We start from the raw sequence: 13,467 nt of genomic DNA on the forward strand, positions 1-13,467 counted from the left end.
GAGCTTTATTTGATGGTGGTATGACCTCAGCTGAAGTACCTCATCCAGGGTGGAGACAGCACTTCAAAACGGCATAAATGAATGAGAGAAATTCAGAGATGTGTGACAATGATTCAAAACAAAAAGAAGTTTTACATTTTTACTTTATCATGAAGAGGAAACAGAGAGAGAGGCACGGAACATGAGAAAATACAAGTTAAACTCAAATTGCTATAAAATGTGGTTATTCAATCCCTCTGTAAGGATATTTTGCTGTAAGGGATATTTAGAACAACTCCTTCAAATTCTAAGGATACTCCAGCACTGGAACAGGTTACCTTGGAAAGTTGTGAAAGCCCCTCAGAACTGGTCTTTACACAGAACAAGCAAAAATATGTCAGTGTACCTGATTCAGTCTTACAGTGGGCTGATGGATAACATCACCTTTGAGGTCCCCTCCTGACCTAAATTTCTGAGATTCTCACTCTGCAGAATCCCCTCATAGATGGATTTTAAGTATCTGTGCAGTAATCAGAGAAGCGTCCAGCAGAGGGAGCAGGGCAATTACATATATTTTAATTTAACAATAACTAAAAGAGTCACCCTGTATAAGGAGCCCTGTGTCATAATTCTTACAACCTAAACCAGCTTTTGTAATTCAGGTATTAATATATGGAACTTGGAGATTCTAAGAAGGAAAAAAAATAAATTCTCCTTTATGTGACACTTCAGCACATTTGCAGTTAACCAGAGCTTGTAAATCAAATTTAACCTGTGTATAACAAGAACAACTTACCATATATTGAACTTAGTCTAAAACCTTAATTTCAGTTTCGTATGTATGGAGTACTGTAGTCCCTAATTTTGACTAATATAAGCACATCTTCAATATAAAGCCTAATTCAATCACAGAAACAATAAATGTTTTTATAATTCCCGACAATTCTCTTCCGGTTTACATTTTTTCTTAAGACTTCTGTCACTTAATATCAGTATCATTTCATCTGTCACATCTTTGGTGCAAAAGTAGTTTCTGCTCGCCAAAAAGTATATCTTGACTTTGTTATTCTGCTATAAATATTGGCTTTAATAGAGTTCTCACATCAAAATCTATTCTATTTCTACTCACCCTAGCCTGCATAGCTCAACGGCGGTTAGTTCGTCACTTGCACAGACCAAAACTGCCCAACAGGCATTTCTTCTGACTTCTTTATTCTTAGAATGCAGCAGTTCAACGAGTGGTCCTAGTCCACCTGCATTTCTTAACTACGGAAGAATGAAGACATTGCCACTTACATATTTCATCTATCCCAGCAAGAACAGCCTGTGAAATTCATATTCAAGCCTTGTAGACAAGTTATGCTGGGCTGGTAGAAAGGCCTTTTATGGGCATTCTGTGCTTCTGTGAACTCTGCATAGGCTGGAGCTGAAGTGAGCTTCAGAGTGGTAGTGGGCACACATCCTCTCTGGCTCTGCTTTGCTTTTCAGTTATTAAATCGTGGTGTGGAAACTGAAGAGACTACGCAACCCAAGACTGTCACAGAGAGTTACACAGCTTTTTCTGTGTTCTGTTGCCTCCTAGCAACTAATTTACATGACAATATATTTGTATTATATTGTATGTATGATGATGTTATTAACATCCTATTCTGTTGTGTGCTACAGTATCTTTCTTATACATGCTGGAGGAAATATTGCACATTTGGATTTTTGAAGAGAAAGACACTTTAAGGGCATGGACAGAGGTAGATTAATTATCTATACCCTTTATTCATGTCCTAATTAACAGCCTTGACCCATGAGAAAACTCCAGCTTATGATCTATGAATGTACATAGCATCATCCTTTTCTGTGAAAAGAAAATAGTATGACCATTGATAAATAGCAAAAAGTTCAACTTGCTGGATGCCACGGATCAAGGGATTAATTATATTTTGAGTTTTGTCTGAATTACATTTAGTCCATGCACATCCAGTATCTTATTAATCAAGGCCAGACATTGCTGTTCAGGCCTTGAAAGTGGCCAACTGAACAACACTGAGGGAGAGTAAAGAGGACAGAACTTCTCATCTTCAAATTTCAGCTGACAGTGGCAGCTGAAGGAAACCTTGATGTTTAATGCTCATAAACATGCAGATTAAGATATAAGCCTGGTTAAAGCTCATTGAAGCCACCGGAAAGCTGTAAAACATTAATTTGGTGCAAGCAAATACAGCAGTAAAAATACAAATTAAAGAAAACTCTTTCCAAGTTCTTATGACCAACTGAGCTAAATTCAGCTGAACAAGACTACGACGAAACAGAAAAATTATTTACTATATAGAAAACCTAAGACTTTTAGGACAGATAGAAAAACAAAGATTCTAGGTAAGTGTAACACCAGCCTCAGGATCTAGAAATGTTACAAATAACCACAACCTTGAAAAGCAGTTTTACCTCAGTTCTTGCATCCGCATCACAACCGAACACAGCCACAGTGAACGCTGCTCGGCTTTGCACTTGGCTGTTGGCCGAGCGCAATGGCTCTGCAAGCGCACTCATAATACCACGGCTCTGGATATTCACACGGAATGGCTCTTGCAACGCCAGATTTGTTAGCGCTGTAGCAGCATTAGCAATGGATCCATCTCTCTGAGCATTCAAGGTGTTTACTAATGGCTCAATTCCTTCAGCCTGAGCAACAGCACTAGCAAAATGAAGGAGAAAAAAAAAAATCATTGTTATTTTAGGACATTTTTTCTCCTTAGTGTGCTGTACTTACCAACTATATTAGTATTACATTTCAAGATTTTTTATATGTGTTTATACGTGTGTGTGTGTGATTTATATATGACTCATGGTGTGAAGTTCAAGAAGCACAACCTAAGCAGACAAACCAAGTCACAAACTTGTGGATTCTTTAACATGGTAGGACATGAATTCTCTCTGAGGTTTTGAACAAGTGAATTAAAACTTGCATCTTTTCAAAGATGCAGAATTTCTCTATCTTTAGTTCTAGGCGAATGCCTCTGCAGACTCTTACCCCCTCTCCCCATAATCATTGTAGCCCTACTTCTAATGAGGATTGTAGTGCACGGAATATCATTTTGTCGTTCTTTGTGCTGTCTCCGTAAATTCCTGTGATCAGATATCTAGATGCCACAAACATAGTACACGGAGTTTCTGCCATTCTTACAGAGTAGGTGCACGTGGTGCAGTTCAGCGCAATGTAGAAATTATTGAGCTGGCTTTATACAAGCTGATTTAGACAGCCGGAGCACAACAGACACATCAGCACAGAGTTCAGGGCTGGCTATGACTGTGGTTCCACATCAACTAGTCTATCAGCAGCAGGTTCAGTTTAAATATTCCTTCTGCTCCCAGATGACATTGCATCTGTGGTTGAAGGGTGCTGCCACTCAGCAGTGCCGGGACAAACGCTGGTGTGGCCAAGTTCTAAGCTAGATATGCAAAACAACTTGTTTGCAAATAAAATTGGGGAAGATTGTTGTGATTTTTTTAAGGATTGTTTCATAGATTTAGGTTAGAGAACAGCCAAGAAAAAAAACGTTTGAAGAAGCACTACGTAGGCGATAGCAACTTCACGCAGAAGACAGCAGAAGGTGCAGGCAGCCGCACTATTAGAGGACACATTTGCACATGACTTAAATCTGATGTACTGCAAAACTAATAGTTCCGTGGGCCTACATCTCAGTCACAGCAGAAGGAACTGGCCTATGAGCACTTGATCTTAACACTGCTATTCTGCTTCTGACACTCACCGGGATAGTGTCTTTTAAAAGAAAAAAAAAGTCAACTCCGTATTTAATATCTAGGGTAAAGAATATATTTAAAAGCAGCTGGTGACATGGTTTATATGACAGCAAAAACTTGATGACAACTGATGCAGACCCTGAAGAGAGAACCTGGCCTGGCTGAGGGCAAATGACCACGCTCTAACAAATCTGAAAAGGCATACATTTCGCGGTTACCACCTCATTATGTATTCGTTGGTTTCTTTGCCATAGGCAAATGATACAAATGTAGTTTACATTCTTCAAATGCCATAAGATATTCCATATCTTAAGATTTTTGTTGACCTTCTTGCCAAAACTTTGCTTTCTACTAAACAACCAAAACTTATTTCTTTGTCTCTATCATCTTATGCTTGTTTCAGTGGTATTTTTTCCAATGTCATTATAATCCAGTACACTATAAAAATTGAATTGTCTTCCTCCTGAGTTTGTACATAAAATTTGATCAAATGATTTGAGGCATATGCCCAATTTACTATCTGCTTTTAGTAATTTTACATTGGGTTCATCTGTTTGTTAAACAAAAGTTGGCAATATAGTTAGCAATGGAAATGCGCAGATGGTAATTTGAATTTTCCTTGCAACTGCTTTTTATACCCTCTTTTGGTACATTTTGTCTATATCAAAAGCATAACAAACTCTCCCACCTCTATACAAGCATATCTAAGCCCTTCAACAACAGAAGAGCGTATGTTTTTTAGAAGTTTTGCTACATTTCTGTCAACGCATTAATAAGAAAAATCTGGATGTGAAAATCTTACTTTTACTGTAACAGCGTCTTACCAAAAGCTAACTAACCTTTTGGTAACTTTCACAGTTACAAAATAAACACAAGCTTAGAAGTATTACATATACAAGAAACAGTTATGCTATCAAAGACTCTCAAGGCATAAACCCAAAAAATCTCAGGAAGGCTGATAGTCACGTTCTTATGCAAACAGGATAGAAAGCAGAATACATGCCAACTTGTGCCATCTCTTCCCATTATATGGGCAACATGATGTAGATGTTGCTGTGAACTGATCTTAGTGCAAGCATCTCATAGAATCATAGAATGGTTTGGGTTGGAAGGGACCTCAAAGATCATCTAGTTCCAAACACCCTGCCATGGGCAGGGACACCCTCCATTACACCAGGTTGCTCAGCACCTCATCCAACCTGGCCTTGAACTCTTCCAGGGACGGGGCATCCACAACTTCTCTGGGCAACCTGTTCCAGTGCCTCGCCACCCTCTGAGTGAAAAATTTCTTCCTTATATCTAATCCAAATCTGCCCTCTTTCAGTTTAAAGCCATTGCCCCTTATCCTATCACTACACACCCTTGTAAAAAGTCCCTCTCCAGCTTTCCTGTAGGCCCCCTTTAAGTACTGGAAGGCTGCTATAAAGTCTCCCCCGAGCCTTCTCTTCTCCAGGCTGAACAGCCCCAACTCTCTCAGCCTCTCTTCATAGGAGAGGTGCTCCAGCCCTCGGATCATCCTCGTGGCCCTCCTCTGGACTCACTCCAGCAGCTCCATGTCCTTCTTGTGTTGGGGACTCCAGAGCTGAACACAGTATTCTAGGTGGGGTCTCACGAGAGCTGAGTAGAGGGGCAGAATCACCTCCCTTGACCTGCTGGCCACACTTCTTTGCATGCAGGCCAGGATACAGTTGGCTTTCTGGACTGCCAGTGCACATGCTGGCTCATGTTGAGCTTCTCATCCACCAGCACTCCCAAGTCCTTTTCCTCAGGGCTGCTCTCAATCCATTCTCCACCCAGCCTGTATTTGTGCTTGGGATTGCCCCGACCCATGTGCAGGACCTTGCACTTGGCCTTATTGAACTCCATGAAGTTCTCACAGGTCCACCTCCCCAGCCTGTCAAGGTCCCTCTGAATGGCATCCCTTCCCTCCAGCGTGTCCACAACACCACACAACTTGGCATCATCTGCAAACTTGCTGAGGGTGCACTCGATCCCACTGTCCGTGTCACTGACAAAAGATATTAAATAGCACCGGAAAGACGTTAAATAGCACCAGCAAATCTCCAAACCAGATTCTCAGAAAGAGGGATGCAGATACTCCTGAGCATACCTGGAATGAATGAGCAGAGGATAACAGGGTTTCTTAGTCTGGTCTCTGCCTCAGCTACAAGGTGATGGCAGCTCACAGGTAGTGCGGGAGCATGGGTGTAAAGAAGGCTGGCAGGCAGGCAGTAGTTCCCAGTTTGGAAAACCACAGAAAAGTCAGCAATCCAGGGAATGAAGGTGAGTAGGGTTATTAGCTTGGCTGCAGCATAAAGGTATTGGGCCAGTTTGGTGTTGGCTAATTAATCCTCCTGGAGCACCAGTAACTTTGATGCAAGCACTTCAGTCTCTGTTCAGAAGTGAATCCCATGTTTTCGGATGTCCTGCACTGCACTCCTCAGACTGTCTTCAATTAGCTGGATTTCCCCTTATCGGGGTGTCCTCTCTTCCCTTCCCTCCTTGACCACATAAAGAAGAGCTGAAAACGGAGGGGGTTGGGGTGTGTGTTTGTATGGGTTTGTTTTTTTGTTGTTGGTTTTGGTGGGGTTTTTTTTTGGGAGGGAGGTTTGTTTTGGTTTGGTTTTGATTTTTTACTTAGGTATTTCTAGATTCTCTGGATAATATTGTCTTCTCTTCCCCATGAAAATTTTAGCCAGATTTCCAGCTTCAGGAGTGCTGTAGCTCTATCCAGGCTGCTGGACATGTTGATTGCACATGTAAGGATCAGCTATACACCACATGTATCACAGGTTTACCGGAAACCATCACATTCATAGCACGTGTAACAATGACATGACGTACCTACTGGCAAAGTGTGGGAGAGACTTACCATACATGCACACAGCCATACTCAGTAAGGCATGTCCATAAGCTATCAGATTTACAGCATTACACAGTATATACACACATACCTTATCCAGGAAAAAAGCCCCACCAAAATCGAAGTCTGTACAATGGATACACAGAAATTCCAAGATTTATGGGACAGATCCACTGCTCATGAAATGCATCACTGCATCTCACAGGTGTAGTATATCCAATACTTCTGCAGTAAGTATAGGACTTACTGTTTCTATACTACACACACCACCACATATATTCTCCCGTAGGAAATCCTAATAAACATACAGTCCCTAACAGACTGATTCCAGGATGATACACAGAACTGAATGATCTAGCCAATCACATTATAAGCAGATTTACTATAATTTCCATAAAGCCAGCAGGTACACAAGTACTTAACAAAAGAGCAAGGTGACAGCTCCTTGTGTGTTCAGAGCTGACCTCAGCAAGGTACAGAGCATAGCCAATTTTCTCAAGTGCCACTCAACTTCAAAAAGGTTGAGAACCACTGATTTAGAAGATCATACATATTTATTTCAATCCTGCGTTCTACTTCTGTGCAGATTCATTTTGAATCACAGTTTCATGAGCATAGTTTAATCAAGTACGACGATGGATCACAAGGCAAAAAGAATTCATGTTAGAAGTGACAATGGCAGGTAAAGGGAGTTGAAGGTAACCAGTACCTTTGAGAATAACATTTTAAGAGGGTGTGAACACCTGAGGGCAACGTTGTGTCCTGGTAATAGAGATGTGTCCAGAAGAGGTTATGAGGGAAGAAAGAAGAACGGGGAATCCATAGTTCAACTCACTCCTAACCCCTGGCCTGCCAGAGAAGACAGAAATCACCCTGTCTCCCTGGGCCAAGGAGCCCCAGCTGCTAAAGAGACAGCAGTGCTTGACCTCAGAGGGGAGATGAAAGAATGAATATGTTTAAATCTGTAAGGTGCTGAAATACTACAACATTAAGATCTGTATGGAGGTCCTCATTCCCTTCCATCTTGGGTAGAGATATGCACTGTGTAGTTCTTTTACTACAAGCAAGCGAAAGTCAGAGGAAGGAGCTTTTACCAGCACTCTTTGCCTAATGTGGATCAGCACGAGCCTCTCTCCCTGCCTCCAGAACACGCTCTGCTTCAGACACATCCTACTGAGATGGTGCGCTTGATCGGTGCTCCCACTGCAGGACTACATCCTCAAGGAAGAAGGGAGCCTAGGTTTCGCTGAAAATAAGTATACACTTTTTGATGTGGAAAAGGAGTGAATTACATAAATCCACAGCTTTTTTCCTCTATGTTGTGTAAAGATTTAAAATACATCAACTTTCTTAATCATAGAGAGAAAAGATTAGGGAAAAGAAGACAATTGCATTTGCAATATCACCTTGTTTTTTTTTAAAAGTGGAAGCTGACTATCTGAATTACAAACAAAGAAACAAGAAAAACCAGACAAGATAGGCATAGAAACTATAGAGCTCAAATTAAAGTTAAAGTAATTAAAATGTTATGATTTATAAGCACAAGGTTATGACCATTAGAGTGCCTAACCTAACAGGGTTAGGCATTTACCTTAACCAGAGTATATGCAGTTCAGGTACCTCAATGACCTTAACCATGCCCTGTTGTGAAACAGTAAAATTCTGATTACAATTTAATTCAAATTACTGCATTCAAGAATAGCTAAAGTATTTTTCTCGAGTGTCATTGGAAAGGCAAACAATAAAAGGTCAGATAATAAATACTTAATTTAAATTCTTAATTTTAAATACACATTGTAACAAGTTGTCTTGTAAATGCTTTAAAAGATCACCCACAACTCAAAGAATAAATGCCAAGAGTTTGAGAAAAACTCTAAATTAAAAGTTGACAATAAAACAATTACTAGAGATTTCACAATACAAACTTTTTTTAAACAGTTACTTTGGAGATGCATATGAATTTCACTGAACTGAATATTTTGCTCCTTTAGTTGTCTGGGGTGCAACAGGAAAGCTCAGACATCAGTAGAAAGTTGTGAAAACAATGATCAGTAAAAACTGGATCAAAACTCTGTTGTTTTTTTTTTTATTTTTAGGACTGTAAGCCCTCCAGGGCAAGAACCATCTCTTTATTGGCATCACATCAAGCATAATAGCTCTGGTCCCTGACCAAGCCACCTAGCCATGGCAAGAAAGAGAACGGATTATGTACCTTGTGCATAGGGAATGCTCCAGCTAGCTTTGCCTCCTGAAGAGAACGTCTAGTCTAATGGAGAAAGCAACTATCAGTGTTAAAAGAGCTGACAGAAACCACTGAGACTGCTCCCCAAGCCCCTAACTTAAGCAATCTCCCATGGAGGGGAGATAGTGGGGAAGAGCAGTGGTGCAGCCTCACAGCACTGCTACTCTGGATTGTGCTTAATTTATGCTAGTGAGATTGACACAAAAATGGTAAAGTATGTTTGGTTTTTCTTCTTCTGCCACAACTGAACAACTGAACATAAACTGGCTTATATTAAACTATATTTTCATTCACTTCTATGTTGTTTACTTCCCCTCTTCTGACAGGATTTAACACAATTTTTGCTCAGAAAAAATTCAGATTTTTCCTCCTCACAAAGGCCATTGGACTCCTTATGGACTTCATTTTCCAAATGTATTTGCAACTGCATGTTTAATTTCTGTGCAAAATTACTGTGATTGTGTGTGAGGTGCTTAGCTAGCCATTTATGCCTGTGCATATCTCATTTTCATACATAATTGCATGTAAATTATGCATAAGAATTATGCATCTAATTACACACACATTTTTAAAATCAACTCTATCTGTGTTAAATCGCATGACTTCTCTTTCACACAGGCATTTTTGATCCAGCTCTATTATGTAATTTCTGACTGAGAAAGAATATCATAACCAGAAGTTTGAAAAATCTCAAGAAATATCTTCCTTTTTATTCCTTAATTGTATTAGTATTCTAATTACCAAAAATTTCACTTTGCGATTTAATTCTTTTCAAAAGCAATTGACTGTTGTATATAGTCACTTGTATTTTATTTAAAGACTACTATTCCTTTTGTTTTCTTCACTATAGAAGGGAAATTAATGTCCGTATGTTTATTCTGAGTAAGGGAATCTAGCACAAGAGACTCTGATCTACAATTTGGGGCCTCTTTGTGCTACAATAAAAATATTGATAATATCAACAAACCATATTTTATTTTTCATTTCAGGAACTGAACCCTCTATTCCTATTTTTTAATGACAAGCATCTTGTTAAAACACCAACAAACCCACAACTCAATAAACCTCATAGTCTGGAAGCAATAAAGCGTTAAGCTGTCTGGGTTAGCAGAGACTGTAATACCTGACTCTCATTCAGTGACACCCAGAGATCTTCTAATGTCTGTCATTGAACTCAGCTGACAAAGTTACACAGATCTCCGTTTTAAAACTGTAGTATACCTAATTTAAAATATTAAAAGGGGCAACGGTAACAAACTATCTATTAATGATATCTGAGCCTTTCAATTATAATATTATTTGCAACTTTTATTAATAATTTCTGACACTTCCACTATTATGAGAAAGGCTTGAAATTCGGCAATAGAAACCCTTTTTGCTCCTTAAGTTCCCATCTAGCTTCAGCCAGGATAAGCTCATGAAAAAGATACTATCACCCCCTCTCTTTTTTCTGATTCAAGAAGTAGTACACGCAAAAACCAGTAACTCAGCACAAATGTGGGGAGTCTGGAATGCACAGTGTTACAAAAGCAAAATATCACAGAATGTTCAGGAGCTGCCAGAACAGCCTTCATGAAGGTGTAAGGGAACGAATGAAAAAGCCAAAGCTGGGTCCTTACAACAACTCATCTGAATACAAGGACTGAGGAGACAGTGGCTTTTCTTCATCTCTGGAAGTACCAGCCGAGGAAGGACAAAAAAGCTGTGCCAAGTCAGTCGCTCTACACATAGTACTTGGACTGTGAAAATTGACCCCATCTTTCACTTGTGGATAAGTCTTTTCTGGACAATTGTGAACTTACCTCAAATGGCAGCAATCTGTTTTGCCTCGCTAAAAGGCTCAAGCTTTTATGACGATGAATAAGTCTTTTCTGGACAATTGTGAACTTACCTCAAATGGCAGCAATCTGTTTTGCCTTGCTAAAAGGCTCAAGCTTTTATGACGATTCAGAGTGGAGAAACTTATGCTTTTAGTTTTCTCTCTTAAAATTAAATCTCTAAAAAAAGTACATATACACTACGTTAAGATAAAATTACCAAGGTTGTAAGTCAAAAGGCTTAAAGTGATTTATGAAAGCTTATTTTTACCCCCTTGTGTGTACAGTTCAATTAGACAACATGACACAGTCAGTGCACAGGTTAAATTCACAGCAGGACAGAATTAAGTTTGCATGATCAGCCATAAACCTGCAATTCCCCTTATATACACTTAAAATAAATAACTTCACACTACATTAAAGTAAGTTAAAACATACATTTACATAATTTGCATTCAATTTAGAAATACGTTACAAAGAAAACGTGCTTGTAGAAGCACCAATACATTTGTCCGAAATTTACTCAAATGTAAAATAACTCTTGCCACTTTTAATTCATAAAAAGTATGATTCATCTCAGTGCATATCACTGAGTGTCATTGTAGAGATACACACTCAAGAGAAATCATTGTACTTGTGCCACTACATAGAAGGGTTTTCTCTCCCAGGTTTAGGAGTTTGCATCCAGGAAGAAAAAAGTTTCACCTGATCCCACAGATGATGAAGGAAACCAAGGGAAGTTTCAGGTGTCAAGACGTGCGCTCTGAGTGAAATGCCAGCCTTCCACAGCTAAGATAAATAGTGATCGTACTGCAAGGCTTTGAAGGTAGGAGAGTACAAACAGCCCAAAAGATTTTGCTGTATCTATAAAAGGGTAGAACTTCTACATAGTTAAGTTATCCCAATTCAGAAGTGTTCTGTTTTCTGTCAGAAACGGTCACAAGCCCTGGTCCTCATGGGGGACTTCAACCACCCTGACATCTGTTGGAGAGACAATACAGCAGGGCACAGGCAGTCCAGGAGGTTCCTGGAATGCGTGGATGACAACTTCCTCCTGCAGATGATAGAGGAGCCGACAAGGAGGGGTGCCATGCTCGACCTTGTGCTCACCAACAGGGAGGGACTGGTGGGTGAGGTGAAACTTAAGGACAGCCTTGGCTGCAGTGACCACGACACAGTGGAGTTCATGATCCATGGGGCAGCAAGGAAACCATTCAGCAAGCTCTGTACCCTAGACTTCAAGAAGGCGGACTTCGGCCTCTTGAAGCACCTGATGGGCAAAGTGCCGTGGGAGGTGGCCCTGGAGGGACAAGGGGCCCAGGAAAGTTGGTCCACATTCAAGGAGCACCTTCTCCAAGCTCAGCAGAGGTGCATCCCGACGAAGAACAAGTCGGGCAAAAAGACCAGGAGGCCGGCGTGGATGAGCAAGGAGCTCCTGGACCAACTGAAAATGAAGAGGTTAGCCTACAGAGGGTGGAAGCGGAGACAGATAGCCTGGGAGGAATACAGAGAAGCTGTAAGAGTGACCAGGGATCAAGTGAGGAAGGCTAAAGCCCTGAAGGAATTGAATTTGGCAAGGGATATAAAAAGCAACAAGAAATGCTTCTATAGGTATGTAGGGGACAAAAGGAAGTCCAAAGAGAATGTAGGCCCCCTCCGGAAGGATACTGGTGCTCTAGTTACCCGGGACATAGAGAAGGCTGAGGTACTTAATGAATTTTTTGCCTCAGTCTTCAATGGTAAAGCCTCTTGTCTTACCACCCAAGCTGTGGAAAGAACTAGCAGGGACTGTGAGGATGAACCACCGCCCACTGTACTTGAAGACCAGGTTCGAGAACATCTGAGGAACTTGAAGGTGCACAAGTCCATGGGACCTGATGAGATCCATCCGCGGGTCCTGAAGGAACTGGCGGATGAAGTTGCCAAGCCACTGGCTATTGTATTCGAGAAGTCGTGGCGGTCTGGCGAGGTCCCCGATGACTGGAAGAGAGGGAACATAACCCCCATTTTTAAAAAGGGGAACAAGGAGGACCCGGGCAACTACAGACCGGTCAGCCTCACCTCTGTGCCTGGCAAGGTCATGGAGCAGATTCTCCTGGGAACCATGCTAAGGCACCTGGAGAGCAAGGAGGTGGTGGGTGACAGCCAACATGGCTTCACCAAAGGCAGATCGTGCCTGACCAACTTGGTGGCCTTTTACGATGGGGTGACAGCATCGGTGGACAAGGGTCGACCAATGGATGTCATCTACCTGGACTTGTGCAAAGCTTTTGACACTGTCCCGCACGACATTCTTCTCTCTAAATTAGAGAGTCATGGGTTTGATGGATGGACCACTCGGTGGATAAGGAATTGGCTCAATGGCCGCACTCAGAGAGTAGTGGTCAACGGCTCAATGTCCAAGTGGAGACCGGTCACGAGTGGCGTCCCTCAGGGGTCCGTGTTGGGCCCGGCCCTCTTCAACATCTTTGTCGGTGACGTGGACAGTGGCATGGAGTGCACCCTCAGCAAATTCGCCGATGACACCAAGCTGTGTGGTGCCGTTGACACGCTGGAAGGGAGGGATGCCATCCAGAGGGACCTTGACAGGCTGGAGAGGTGGGCCCGTACCAACCTCATGAAGTTTAACCAGGCCAAATGCAAGGTCCTACATCTGGGTCGTGGCAATCCCAGGCATAAATACAGACTGGGTGGTGATTGGATCGAGAGCAGCCCTGAGGAGAAGGACTTGGGAGTACTGGTGGACGAGAAGCTCAATATGAGCCGGCAATGTGCTCTTGCGGCCCAGAAGGCCAACCGTGTCCTGGGCTGCA

The 13,467-nt window shown here is 41.5% G+C and overlaps 1 protein-coding gene across 3 annotated transcripts in view; it reads right to left on the reverse strand.

Moving 5' to 3' along the window:
* Positions 1–13,467, reverse strand: part of ARMC3 (armadillo repeat containing 3) — a 53,526-nt gene that overhangs the window by 14,546 nt on the left and 25,513 nt on the right. For all 3 annotated transcript variants that reach the window (XM_086614645.1, XM_009991541.2, XM_086614644.1), the window contains exons 10-11: positions 2,416–2,665; positions 1,109–1,245 (exon numbers count right to left, since the gene is read on the reverse strand). In XM_086614645.1, coding sequence (XP_086470771.1) covers positions 1,109–1,245; positions 2,416–2,665 — 387 coding nt within the window. The remainder of the gene's footprint in view (positions 1–1,108; positions 1,246–2,415; positions 2,666–13,467) is intronic.

The sequence above is a fragment of the Tauraco erythrolophus genome, chromosome 7 (assembly GCF_009769465.1).
Source record: "Tauraco erythrolophus isolate bTauEry1 chromosome 7, bTauEry1.pri, whole genome shotgun sequence".
Lineage (NCBI taxonomy): Eukaryota > Metazoa > Chordata > Aves > Musophagiformes > Musophagidae > Tauraco > Tauraco erythrolophus.